General features: G+C 46.8%; 1 protein-coding gene across 10 annotated transcripts in view; it reads right to left on the reverse strand.

The window, feature by feature from the left end:
• Nucleotides 1-14,625, reverse strand: part of Pitpnm2 (phosphatidylinositol transfer protein membrane associated 2) — a 137,118-nt gene that overhangs the window by 27,210 nt on the left and 95,283 nt on the right. For all 10 annotated transcript variants that reach the window (XR_013107062.1, XM_076922873.1, XM_076922876.1 and 7 more), the window contains one exon: nt 9,456-9,632. Coding sequence is in view for 9 of the 10 variants with exons in the window: in XM_076922873.1 (XP_076778988.1) it covers nt 9,456-9,533 (78 nt within the window). In the remaining variant the exon portion in view is untranslated. The remainder of the gene's footprint in view (nt 1-9,455; nt 9,633-14,625) is intronic.

A 14,625-nucleotide genomic window follows, 5' to 3' on the forward strand; every position in this document is an offset into this window, starting at 1 on the left:
CTTGAGTGCCTCGTTATTCACAGTAGCCAGAAGGTGGATGCCATCCATCTGACCACCAGCTGAAGAAAGGGTATACACTGGACTGGGGAGATGGCTCAGCGGGTGAGAGTGCTTCCTGTGCACACATGAGGGCCTGAGTTTGGATCCCTGGGAGCCATGTAAAGCCACGTGTGGCTGCATGCTTGCCCGTAACCCCAGCACTGTGGACGGCAGAGACAAGTTCAGTAGGAGAACTGTCTCACAATAATAAGGTAGCAAATAGTACAAGAGGCCTCTGGCCTCTGCATGTTAAGACACTTTGCTCAGTTGACAGTTGATGGCGGTGTGGGGAGAGACTGTCACTGTCTTCAATGGTGTAGCCACTGATAGGTAGCCTATGCTCCAGGAAATAGCCTCCCACCCGTGCTCATGCAAGTAATCCTACACGCACAGAGAGGACAGGAAACTCGGAGGGGCCTTCTCCAGAAGAAGGGTCTCAGTGGGATGGAACAGATTTGAGACAGTGTAACAGTAAGGGGTGAAGACAACTAAAATCCACTATGCACGTGTATAAAACTGTCAAAAAGTTAACGTTTAAAACGTGAAGAGCAGCTGGGCACGGTGCTCATAGTTGGAATTCCAGCAGAGGCCGGGGGATTATGAATTCCAGTACAGCCTCGGCTATTTCACAAAATCCCCCTGAAAACACCCACCACCAAAACAAAAAACCAAAAATGGCTCAGTGGGTAGGGTACCTGCCACCAAGCCTGGCAGTGGAAGGGAAAACAGACTCCTGAAAGTTGCCCTCTGACTTCCACGCATGTCTCATGGAATATACGCCTCTGCCCATTCAACCCCCAAATGAGGGAAAATAATGTTTTTTGTTTGTTTATTTTGGGTTTTTTTTGGGTGGGGGTGTTTGAGAGAGACTCTAAGTAGACTTGGTTCATTATGTAGACCAGGCTGGCCTTGAACTCACAGAGATCAGCCTGCCTTTGCCTTTTTTTTTTTTTTTTTTTAAAATTTTATTTATATGAGTACACTGTCGCTGTCTTCAGACACACCATAAGAGGGGATCAGATCTCATTATAGATGGTTGTGAGCCACCATGTGGTTGCTGGGACTTGAACTCAGGACCTCTGAAAGAACAGTCAGTGCTCTTAACCACTGAGCCATCTTTCCAGCCTCTCCCCCTCCTTTTTTTTTTTTTTTTTTTTTTTTTTTTTTTTTGCCTTTGCCTTTGCCTTTGCCTTTGCCTTTGCCTTTGCCTTTGCCTTTGCCTTTCAAGTGCTGGATTAAAGGTGTGTGCCTCCATGCGCAGCCCAAATAAGTGAAAAGAAATCTAGAAATAGCCTGGCGGTGGTGGAACACGCTTTTAATCCCAGCACTTGGGAGGCAGAGGCAGGCAGATTTCTGAGTTCGAGGCCAGCCTGGTCCACAGAGTGAGCTCCAGGACAGCCCGGGCTATACAGAGAAACCCTGTCTCAAGAAACCAAAAAAAAAAAAAAAAAGAGAGAGAGAGAGAGAGATCTAGAGAGAGAGAGAGAGATCTAGAAATAGCCAAACCAATAAGAAATCTGTCTCAGAGTCATACTGTAAAGGAAATCTCTACTGCCACAAGAAGCTCAGGCTTCTAAGGACAGCCACTGGTCCCTATCTGCCTCTGGAGTAAGCAGGGAGTGTGGTTTGCAAGGCTCCGGAGTCTAGATAACCTCTGGCTTGTTTCTGAGAAAGGAGTGAGGGTACAGGCTCAGATAATCAATCGTCCATTCCCCATGCCCGGAGGCCTGGGAACATTGGTGAGGAGGGCCCAGCTGTTTGACTTAGGCATTGATGCTGTCAGATGGTAGCGAGGACTCGGGACAGAGAAGAGCTGGCCCTTGGACCTGTAAGGCATCAGATAGGACCACTCATGGAAAGCACTGGGGCTGAGATGTACATGCTGTGGGCAAGGAAAGAGCTGCAGAGACGTGGGACTCCAGAGGGGAAGTCCAGCCTGAGGAGACACCTTCCAGACCCTATCTCAGTCTTCACCTCATCCTCCAATGGTAAAATGAGGCAGTCCATTCTGTAAGTGAGAAAAACAAGGTATAGCGTACTACTAGGGGCATCTCACCCAAGGCCTCTGGGACAGTGTGAAGACACAGAGGAAAAAGCTGCAGAGAGCTTGAATCTCAGAAACTGCACAAGCATCCCCTCCTGCTGAGTGGGTTTGGTCCCAGGCTACTGGTCTGTAAGAAAGAGTCCAGCCATGCTGGTAGTGCTGGTGGATACCATGTGTATACAGGGATGTATATGCCTTGCTGCCTCCTCCAGGCTGCTGCTGGAGTTCTTCTCTTTAGAACATCTAGACCGCATAAGCCCTGCTTTGAGCTGTCACTCTTCAGTCTCCCAGATGAGCAATGCTGTTTTATCTGATTTACTTCAGAGAGGCCCACACCAGGGGCTGTCTGGAGAGACACCTAGGAGTGATACTGGGGTGGAATTATGTGTCCAGGGATCAGCATCTGACTATGGAGCCTGAGGACTGTGGCCCACTACTGGGCTGCTGGTCAGAATGTCCATGGACACGTGACTTTTCTGTGCACACATGTGAGACAAGCATGTATGTGTGAGCCAAGAGTGCGTGGATTCAGAGCTCTGCTGGGCAAGACAGAAGGACAATGTCCTTACAGCTGCCCGTGGATGGATGTGCTGTCTTACACCTGTACTCTCTGCATTTGGAAGCTGAGCCTGCAGGACTGCTGTGTATTTTGAGGTCAGCTTGGACTACACAGTGAGAATCTGTCTAAAGAGAAAACTAATGGGGCTAGGGGACAGATGGACAAATACTTATTGGGAGGACATTCCATTTGTCATTTAAGACACTGAGGAACAGGAATCAGGTGTGATCCCTCCCACTCAGCCAGAGTGACAGAGAAGCTAAGGAGGCAGCAGAGGTTTTGGCATCATATAGGACGACACATTCCCTAACCGGACATGACTCTCTGGCTGGCTGCTGTTGACAGCTCATTAACAACGCATTCCCTGATGTAAGAGCTAAAACTTTTAGCAGAAATAAGTTTTTATGACTTTGGATTAGACAATGGTTTTATTTATTTATTTATTTGGTTTTTTTTTTTCTTTTTTTTTTTCTTTCTTTTTTTTTTTTTTTTTCTGAGACAGGGTTTCTCTGTGTAGCCTTGGCTGTCCTGGAACTCACTCTGTAGACCAGGCTGGCCTCGAACTCAGAGATCCGCCTGCCTCTGCCTCCCAAGTGCTGGGGTTAAAGGCATGTGCCACCACCGCCTGGCTAGACAATGGTTTATAAATGTGATACTAATAACTGTTAAGATTGTTTTAAAGACAATCTTAGCTGGAAAGGGAAAGGGAGGTGTGGTCTGATCTTAGGTGGGGCTGTGTTTATTCACAGAAAGGGGGCACCTTGTCACCCACAGGTGCCGAGGGCCAAAATGCCTACAGGGGAAGATGGATGGGATGTACTCCATTACAGAGGCAGGACTGGGCAGAAATGACTTCCCTAGTCCACAAGGGAAGCTGGAAGTATAGTCCTTCAGCAGGAAACTAGAAAAAACATAAATTCTCTCTCTCTCTCTCTCTCTCTCTCTCTCTCTCTCTCTCTCTCTCTCCACACACACACACACACACACACACACCAGATAAACAGGACTTAATGAAATAACATGCTCTAAAGAAAGTTAAAAGAACTCATATAATGAAAGAGAAAACATGTCAATGACATCTGATGTCAGGAATTTGGATCCAAGAGAATGCCTACTACTCAACAATAGACAAATTACACACTTCACAAAAGGTCCGAGGACGAGAACAGTCACGTCTCCACAGAAGACATGCAAATGGCCACTGAGTGTCTGAAGGATGTTCAAGAACACAAACGGAAAACACAAACCAAAACCAGTGAGCTAGCACCTTGAACCCACTGGGATGGCTACAAAGATAAGCAACAGCAAATGCCATTGCATTTGCTGGGGAAACAAAGGAGCCCCCTGTGGCTAGCTGAGGCAGAAACAGTATAGCAATTCCTCGGACTAAAAATCTTACTCTCAACACACTCAAAACATAGGGAAATATATTGAACCTCTATGGTGGTCACTTTTAACTATGAACTTAGCACAAGCTAGAGTCACCATGGGAAGAAAGCCTTACCAAGTTGTTCTGTCCCTTCCTCTTCTTATAGGAACCACAGTTAGTGAACTGGGGCAGGTCCTAAATCTCAGGAGTCTTAATTCTAAAGAGTAAATCCCATATGCACACACTGGAGTGATGATGAGCTCACACTCTTGAAGTTGTATGTGAATATGAATTGGGAGTAGGCAATGGTCAACCGGCTATGTAGTTATCTCCATGACCTCTGAGAGTTAGCCTTCAGCCTGTCAGTCAGAGAAACAACACTGTTGGTCCCTCCCCTGCTTAATGGGGAAGTCTCTTGCCTTTTGGAGTGGTCCTTGTATCTCCTACACAACCATATTAGGCCTTTCCCAAGCAGTGGTGACTCTGTGGGCAGATTGCCATCTACAGTATGCTCTCAAGTTATATGAGTATTTGAGTCCTGGGGGGAGGGGCACCTATGTAAGGGACAAGATGGCAAAGGACATTCTGCTCCAATCCTTAAAACCATGACTTCAGAGAAGGAAGAGATGTGGTAGACATGGAGACCCCATGCTCCAAGTGCAGAAAGGCAGCCATCCGCATCTCCAGACAAGGACGGGCTTCCTAGGGTCAGCTGTTCTCCCTGGACAAGCTCTTTGATGTCTCTGAATTGCCTCTTTTGTGAAGAGGAAGGACATTACCAGCTTTGGAGGTCATCATGGGGGCTAAAGCTGGTGATGTACTTCAGGCATAGGGTACCCAAGCTGCTGACATCACCAGGTGAGGGCTATGGATGGTTGCAGTTACTTAGTGAGCTGGGTATAGAGACTTGTGGACCTTAAGGTCTGGAATCTATGCAGCAACCTATATAGCACTAGCACTAGGGTACCTCCAGGAAACAGACGGAGAAAGGATGGCCAAATGAACCAATAATCAATGGGTCTAGTCTTCACAATCACCAGGAATTCTGAAGGTGGCATCCTCCACTTAAGCTACCCTCCACAGGCTGAACCCTGGGTCTCCACTGACCACACTCCTCACATAGCTCTGTGAGTAGCGCTACTCACGGTGGAAGCCACACTGACACTCTTGCCGATGACCGTTCTTAAGCAGTATGTAGTGCTGCCCACTTCTGGAGCCTTGTGTGGGCAAACAGCCTTCAACCTCCATGGGACAGCTGAAGAAGGAGAGCCGCAAAAAGAAAAATTCCTCCCCAGCAGTGCCCTCAGAACTGTCCAGGGTACTGACCAGGCTGTCTTGCTGAGCGAGCACTCTCTAGAGGACAGCGGGCAGGGCAGTGATTTCCACTACCCATCACGCAGCTGGTACACAGCCTCTCAGGCAGAGGAATGGCTTTGACTTGCTAGCTTTGTCTTTTCCACAGCCTGTTCCAGTTGCTGCCAGATAAGAGTCCTCACTACTCTTTCCCTGGAAATGTAGCTGTGGAAGACGCTGGCTGGCTCTTACAGCATCTGCTTGGGGCGTACCTAGACCTGTCTCCCACTTCCCAGCCTTAACCACTCCCGCCTGGCTTTTATTTGGTACATCTACAGACTTCCCTAAAATAGTCTTTGTACAGGTGGGAACAGAACACCGTGTTACTGTGGTACAACTGGCACACAGTGAGCTGTGCACACATTCAGGTACAGCCTGTGACTGTCACATATATTCACCCTGCAGTGGTACAGGCCCTCAGGAACTCTGGGTTCCGAGGCACAGAAGACAAACACCGTAGCAGAAGCAGAGGGAGTGAGCAGAGAAACAGACAGGGCGGGAGCTAGAAAAGAGGCACTCATAGCCCCTGTAGCAGCAGAGAACGCTGGGTATAGAAATGATCTACTGGCCATATGAGATGAGTAGAGCCTCCAGAGATAGAAATCTGGCTGTGAGTGGGTGTCTTAGGAACAGGCAGGACATAAGCACACAGGTTCCATCCCCCACGTTTGGATTGCCTTAGCTGCCCTCTTGCTGAACCACTTGTTCCACCCTTAGGCCTGTTGGCTACAGCTCACTCCACTTTCAACAAGGACCATCTAGGAGAAGGGGTGGGGTAAAGTAGGCCTCCTCAGGTGCCTCCCTCGTCTTCTGAATGAACAGGACTTCATCTTCCCTAACTATTCCCTGTACTCTGGCCAAGCATGGGCTCCCTCATATCTGCGACTGATAGTGGATTCTTCCTGACCCCATCAGAAGCCCAAAGCCTTCTAGGAGCAGACAGGCCCTCTGGAAGATGGGGGAGCTAAGTTCCCAATTTAGCTCAATTTTCCCATCTATAAACAGGAAAGTTTATTTTGAGTGCCCTTCCAGAGCACTGCCATTTAAGAAACTAGCTTATGTAAGAAATTGAAGGGCCAAGCATGGTGGTGCATGTCTTTAATCCTAGCCCTCATGAGGCACAGACAGGAGAATCTCTAAGTTTGAGACCAGCCTGGTCTTACAGAGTAAGTTCCAGGACAGCTAGGACTACACAGAGAAACCTTGTCTTGAAAAACAAAACACAAAACAAACAAAACAAAAAACAAATAGTAATTAATATCCAGGAAGACTCACTTGTTCCCCAGAGCCAGAACTCAAGCCAGGTTCAGCTGGGAAAGCCTACACTTCCACCTATAGAGTAAGATTGTTAGCTGTGCTACTGTCTGGACCACACCTCAACCTCTAGAAAGCTGATATACTGGGGTCCCTGATATCAAGATGAAATCATGGTCTTTCTGTTTAAAATGGTAGGCTTAGCCGGGCGGTAGTGGTGCACTCCTTTAATCCCAGCACTTGGGGAGGCAGAGGCAGGCGGATTTCTAAATTCGAGGCCAGCCTGGTCTACAGAGTGAGTTCCAGGACAGCCAGGGCTACACAGAGAAAGCCTGTCTCGAAAAACAAAAAAACAAAAAAACAAAAAACAAACAAACAAACAAACAAAAAGGTAGGCTTTGCCACTCAGGGACTCAACTCACCTTGCCTTTCTGCCACTGTGGCCCATAAGGAAAGGCTGGAAGACAACCTTCGTTATTTGGGCGGAGTGTGGGGTCCACTCACAGAGAACACAGTTTTAAAGGGACTACACTGGCCATGAAAGCTTCCAGAGAGGTATATCTTCCCTCTATGGGCCTTTCAGGCTGATGGACACTGGAGTGGGACTGTGCAAGTTATGCAGATGGATGTGTGCACATTTACACACATGTGAACACATCTGTACAAGTATATGTTAGCCATGCTTCTCAGCTTCCCTATGGGCATGATAGCTAGCACTTGGCCTGGACACTCCTCTTGTGACAACATCTGGTGTGTTCACCATTCTGTCTTTTGCATACACACACTTGCTCACTGGAAGGGGTACAGGGAAAGACTTTGGAAGCTCACAGCTACAGAGAGGGGCACTTGTGACAGTGGTGTAGACACGCATGACCTATCAAAGGAGGAGACGCTTCTGCTTACTACAGTCTCGGCTAGCAGATCAACATTCATCAAAAGTATAAATTGGCCCAGTGGACCGTGTGGTCTGGATACAGATGCTGTGGGTCACTTCACAATTAAATTGACTGGAAATACAAGGACTGATGCTGGGAAATGACAGGCGTTTGGAGCTGCTGAGTAACGGTGACTCCACACTTGAGATACTCTGGGGCACTCCAGTGGCTGGAGGTCATACTGCTGGACTCTGAATGCCCAGCTTGGGAAGCCACTGGGGCTGCACCACCATGACCATGGGTCACTGCTGGAGAGGGAACAAAGAAGCCACAGACACATGGCAGCCTCAGCAGATGAGTATGGTCCTTGAACAGACTGAGTTATTTCTAGAGTGCTCAGGGCTGGGGCCTGATTTAAGCTCTTTCTCTCCCGCTCTCTAGAAATAATTAAGGGGTAAGTGGTTCAAGAGGGAATTGAGAGGCGCTTCTGAAGCAGCTCAGAGCAAACAGTCCCCCAGAGAGGCTGGGGACACTTCCTGCTCATTTCTCAGCCAAACCTCTCCTGTGGGATCTGGCTAAACTCGAGTTGCTTCAAGCTCCTTAGACAGGTTCTGAGTCCCTAGGCTGAAGGTGCAAACCTGTCAGAAAAGGGGAAAGCTGGACATGGTGGGGCACTTACTACCCTTAATCCCAGTGTATGAGAGGCAGAGGCAGGTGGATCTCTGGGAGTTCAAGGCCAGCCTGGTTTACAGAGTGAGTTTCAGGACAGCCAGGGCTACACAGAGAAACCCTGTCCAGAAAAAAACAAAAACAAACAAAACAACCCAGGTAGGGGGTGGAAGCCCTGAAGGCTGTACCCTTCCTCCAGCCCTAAATACTGAAGGTTCAGGGATGATGCAAGGACTAGAGGTTTATACACAGAGAAACCAATAAAGTACAGATCCCAGTGGTTAACAGGAACAAGAGGCTCCAATATATCCAGAAGAGCTAGAGCCAAGGCAAGAGATGGCTCATAGTTGGTGTAGAGGCTGGGCCCTAGTCATGGAGGAAACTCTCTCGGGTTGGTGAGGGAGAGGGATAGCTGTAAAGTGGGGATGGGAAGTTCTGTAGAGCAAGAACTCCAGTCAATACCTCAGCAACGTGGGCAGTGGACAGGTCTGACATTTGGGTGAGAAGCATCTGGAATGAACGCTAGGGCTTGGGGTAAGTGTTCTCAGCTGATCAGGCACTGAGGCGAGAGTCCATGGAGTTTCCTTCGAGTGGGCAAGACTAAATCTGTGATCTATCCCATTATACTGTCAGACAATGGGCGTCAGGAGCCAGGCTGTGTGCTCCTGCACAATCTATTAGCCTCTCTTGCCTCACATCCCTGTCTTAAATGAGGTTTTGGGACTAAATGTGTCTCCTCCAATTCCTACATTGAAGCTCCAACTCCCGGTGTGACCCTCTATGGAGGCTGTATATGTGTGGATTACTTAGATTTATACAGCATCACGGGACTAGGTCCTCCAGGAAGGGATTAATGTACTTATAAGTAGAAGAAAGACTGCCATCACACGCCCACACCCAATGTGAGAACACGTGAAGCTCAGGAAGAGAGGTTCCTGTCAGAAACCCACCCTGCCATACCTTTATCTTGGAAGTAGCCTCCAAAACAGTAATGGAGAGTCGTGGGGTTTAAGGGCTGAGACCTGAAATAACAGCTGATCTACGAGACAATAAGTTGTGAATGCAAAGAGAGGACTAGTGTTATGGGTGTCTAGAATATAATGGTGGCAAGATAATGTGATCTTATGAGAGTCCAGTGTGTCTGTGTGTCTGGTGTCTAGTTAGAAGCCAGATGTACAGCCGAGGTGCAGCACCTCACAGACACCTACAGTAGTCCATGTCCACAGGCACTACCCCGTAGTGTAGGCTGGGACCGATCCAACCTAACCTGGTCCAGCCGCCTCTCGGACTCACCTGTATCATGTACAGCTGGGCGATGCGGTATTCCTCCACAGTCATTGGCAGGGGGATCCGGTATTCCTTTATGATCATCTTGGAGTCCACGCCTTCCGGGCAGCAGGGAACTGAGTGCTTGTGGGGACTTTCTAGGCAAGATTCCTTAAATAACCATGACAGAATTCAATGAAGACCCTAGAGAGAGAGAGAGAGAGAGAGAGAGAGAGAGAGAGAGAGAGAGAACAGGAGAATCACTTTTTGTAATCTGGTGGGTGCACTAACAGAGGAAAGCCAAGGTCTAGACCTGAGGCTAGAATTCTAGTCTCAATCCTCTCAAGCCGACTGTGAGAGCAAATTCCTCACCTCTCCAGCCTGCGTTTCCTTGTTTGCTGAGCAATCTTGAAGAGAGCTACCCAAGGACTGAGAGAGGCTTGTGAACTCTCCCATCAACAGTCTCTGGGTAGTCAAGGGTCATGGTTGCCTCAGAGGTTCAGTACTGTTAAGTGGAGGCTGAGCACAGGTTTCCCAGATGGGGAGGGGTTGGACAGGATCACATCAGCGATGGCCGTCATGGTTCACGGTGGCCTGGGGCTGGTTAAGGGGTAAGGGTAGCTCAGGGTACTAATCTATATATGAACATCGCCATGGCTCTACAGCACATGGGTTTCCAGTGAGCCGAGAAACTTCAGATCTGCCAAAAGGATGGAAAGAAACCCTTCACAACACTTAGATCCAGAAATGGACCAGAGCTGGCCTGTGTCAGCCAAAATCACTTCTTCATATAAGACAGGACAATTAACCCAAAGCTCATAGATGCCACCGACTCAAGTTCCCACATTCATCTGCGTTATCATCCACACGATGCTCCTTTCAACCAATCAGAGTCCATCTCTACAAATCCTATGAAGTTGAACCTGCATCTGTTGGCCAAGAAAAGGCCTAAAGTGGCAGGCGGACTCAGAGCGGTGTACTCCCTCACTGCACCAGGGTAAGTACAATGACATGTATGTCACATTTTATCATTTGAGTCGTGCAACTCAGACACTCTATGGACAGCCAGTAGTCTAGGCTGGCCACGCTTTCAGACTCTTCACCAGTCACTCACAGCAGACCACCTGCACTCTTGCCTTCCTGGCCCACCAGGCAAGGCTGCAGGCTTCCAGCCTAGGGTCAAAGTAGGATGTGCAGGGTAGACAAAGCATGTTCTTTAAAGGTCTTAGTCTCTCAAAGATGTCCAGGGACAAAATCTTAGAGCCTGGCCAGCTGCGGACACCAGTAGCCTCTTAGCTTTCAGAGGCTCTGTGAGCATATCTCTAAAAACAAGTACATAATGACACTCTCTCCAGAGACAAGCTGTAATCACACAGATGGTGTCCACCCTTCCACATGGGGACCAAAGACAGAGACACATTTCCAACACTAAGGCATAGGATTCTGGGTGGCTCCCTCAACCCAGGAGAGCGAGGTTATAAGCAAAGCTTATATCCTAAGAGCATTCTGAGAACTGTCTGCAGTTTCGTCTCGGGCTGGGTAAAGCACAGGGACTGTGTCTGCTTGCAAGGAACTACGGAAGCAGGCAGGCAGGCAGGGAGTTACTCAGACAGTAGGAGGGGACAAATAACTAGCACTGTTACCACCAAGTGTACAATGATCAGTAGCAACAGAGAGGACTTAGTTCTGAAAGTGACAAAATGTGACAAGGTCACAGGGTGGCATTCCCTGTGGGATCAAACTGCAAAACTTAACATTATTTTCCTAGTTGTGTGGCCCCTAGGATACGTTGCTGTGAGGGAGGGAAGAAAAGAAAGACAGAAACTTAGTATATATGCTGCTCAAGTGAGCGTGTGGGACTGAATGAGAAATAATTCAACAATAAAGAGAGATGAAAGTAAGCTAGTTGACCTCAGGGGGAATGTGAAAAAAATATATGGCTCATTTTTTTCTCCTTAAAAAAAAAAAAAAAAAAAAGGTACACAAAACCATGAATGAACAAACAGGTAAAGCATAACAAACAACTGGAGAGGCCTTGGGTGGGTTTGAGGAACTCACTGAGCAAACAGGAGACTAAGACAAAGACGCAACAGGGGCTCTTGTACATCCATGACTGGAGTGTACCCAGAGCAAAATAGGATGGAACAGTGAGCTCAGTACTGAAATACGTCCTAAAAAACGTTCTTTTTAAACAATGAAAATTTGTTATGTGCATCATGGTTTATGTCTGAACACACGTGAACATGTGAAGCCGGAGGTCAATGTTAGGTGTCTTCCTCTATAACCTTTCACCTTGTTTTGAGACAGTCTATCTCAGTGAACGTGGAGCTCACTATTTTGGCTGTAGTGGTTGAACAGTGAGCTCCCAGGAGCTTCTTGTATCTGCCCACTTCTCCAGCACTGAAGTACAGTTGCAGGCCAGTGCACTGGGCTACTATGTGAGTTCTGAGGAATCTGAACTCAGGCTCTCATGCTTGCAGAGTAAGCACTTTATGCACTAAGTCATTTCCATAGCTTCTCCAGAACTTCTTAAAAATAACAAGATAATAAATTAAAGGCCTAACCCTACAGATTAGCTCATATTCTATGTTCTATGGAAAAATAACCTGATGTTACAAACAATAGCAAGCATATTCTGAAAAACTCGCTGACCTTAAAAGAAAGAGAAAAAGAAGTGTATGGAAGAGTCCAGAGAGATGGGTTGAGGAGAGTCAGACTTCATAGGAACACAACTTTAGAAGCCCCACGAGTAATATCTACAGAGTTCTAAGAGGTGGAACTTAGGAACCAGAATATTATACCCAGATAAACCGTTGTTTAGGTGTGATGTCAGAAAATCTCTGAAATATGAATTTGGGGGCTTATACATGGATTACATCTTCTTTAAAAATATTATCTGGTATTAAAAACCCCAGAAACTAAAAGATAAGTCATGGAAAATTCATCCATGGAAAACTATGATGTAAACAAAGTAATTTTGCAATTACGGCAATTATGGTTACTGAAGTATATGAAACCCCAACAATGTACACAAATAATAATAATAATAATTAACAAAAACTGGGAATGGAAGAATAAAGGTGGAGACGTAAATGCCTCAACTTTCACAGCATGGAAGTTCGTTTCTACATAGATAAATTAATGTGGGACAAACAAGCAAGTACAGAGGGCTCTTAGGACAGTTAAACCGCTCCGTATGATGTAGTGAACATGACATTGGATGTTTATTTAAACCCACAGAATACACAACCAAGGGCTGGGTGGTCAAGAACACTTGATTCTCTTACAGAGGACCTAGCACCCATGTTAGCTCACAGCAGCCTGTAACTCCAGTGTCAGGAGTCTTCTGGCCTCTGTGGGCATCTGTACTCATGTGTGTATCACACACACACACACACACACTTAAAAATAGTAAAAATAAATCTTCAAAAAGAACGCAAACTGTGGACTCTGTGTATGCATCAGCTCATCAGTTGTAACCAAAGGACTACTTTGGGTGGCCAAGAATACTCAGTGGGTAAAGGCGCTGTTGACTGATGGCCAACATTTGATTGCCTGAAATCTACATGGTAGGACAGAACTGACTTCACCAAGTTGTCCTCTGATCTTCACACACGTGCTGAGGCATGCATGCCCATCCCTACATCATACATACATCATGCACATACAATAATAAGTATTTGAAAGGATCATGTTGGTGTAGGAAGGCAGAAGTTGAAAATGTTAATGTGGGGCAAGGACCTTACCAGACTCTTAATTTCCACTTCATTTTAATGTGAACCTAAAACTGCTTTTAAAATAGAATTCATTATTTAAAGAATTAACTCCAGCTTCTTAGAAGTCCTTGTGAGAGCAGTTTAGTGGTTACTAAGCACTGAGGGGTAGAGGTACCAGGGAGTCACTGTGTAATGGTCAGAGTTCTCACTTGGGTGAAGAATACACTTTGGAAGTGGCGGTGGTGACGGCTGCAGGAAGCTGGGGATGCTTTTAACACCATGGAGTGGAATGCTGAAGAGTGCTTAATAGCTTTTTTTTTTTTCTTTTTCTTCAAGGCTGTGGATGGCCCAGGGCCTGTGTTTGCTAAGTAAGCACTTTACTACAGAGCTATAGCCCAACCCTTTAAAATGGAAAGTTTTATGCTGCATATCCTCTATCAGACTTTAGATAATCCAAAGTATAATATACTAATACCACTGAATTGTATGATTTAAGTGCATTAATGGAACGAGTATTTGCACTGCATCTCAATAAAGCTATTTTTAAAAACTCTTTTTCTGCCCCTAAGGGGATAGGAACTCCAAAGAAGATTGACAGAATCAACTAGCCTGGACCCTTGGGGCTCTCAGAAACTGAACCACTAACCAAAGAACATACATGGGCTGAACGTAGGCCTCCCCGCACATATGTAGCAGACGTGCAGCTTGGTCTTCCTGTGGGTCCTGAACAACTGGAGCAGGGGCTACCCTAAGAGCTGTTGCCTATATGTGGGATATGTTCTTCCAGCTGGACTGCCTTGTCTGGCCTCAGTGGGAGAGGATGCGCCTAGCCTTGCAGAGACTTAATGTGCCAGGGTGGGGGGAATACCAAGGAAGCCCCCACCAGATCAGAAGAGAAGGGGAGGGGGATGAAGAAAGGGGGAAGGAGAGTTGTGGGAGGAGACAACCAGGAGGGAGATGGTGAGCAGGATGTGAAGAATAAGTTAAAAAAAAAAAAAAAAAAAAAAGTTTTTTTTCCTTTTAACCCTTTGGTGACTGCTAGTACAATGAAGAAAATGTCTTCCTGAAGTTTAGCAATTCTTTTCCGTTTATTTTAGATGTATGCAAACAGATGTGATGGCTAACCTTGGTTGTCAACCTGAATCAAGTAAAGCCCAAGCAGCTGGGCACACCAGTGAAGGAGTGTTCTTGATTGGATCATCTGGCTGGCGAGTTCATCCATCCTGCTGCCGAGACATTCCTTCACTGGCATTAAAGCCTACTCCTTTGGGACTCTGGAGCACACTGAAGACCAGCTGAGACATCCAGCCTCAAGAACCAAACAACTGACTACAGGGTTCTTGGCCTTTCCCTTGGAGATAGCCATTATTGGACTTTCTGGACCACAGCCTGTAACTCACTCTAGTAAATCCCTTTTTAATAAAGATAGATTCATCCCATCAGTCCTGTTCCTCTAGAGAACCCTAATACAGACGTGTCTT

Source organism: Arvicanthis niloticus, chromosome 24, assembly GCF_011762505.2.
Source record: "Arvicanthis niloticus isolate mArvNil1 chromosome 24, mArvNil1.pat.X, whole genome shotgun sequence".
NCBI lineage: Eukaryota > Metazoa > Chordata > Mammalia > Rodentia > Muridae > Arvicanthis > Arvicanthis niloticus.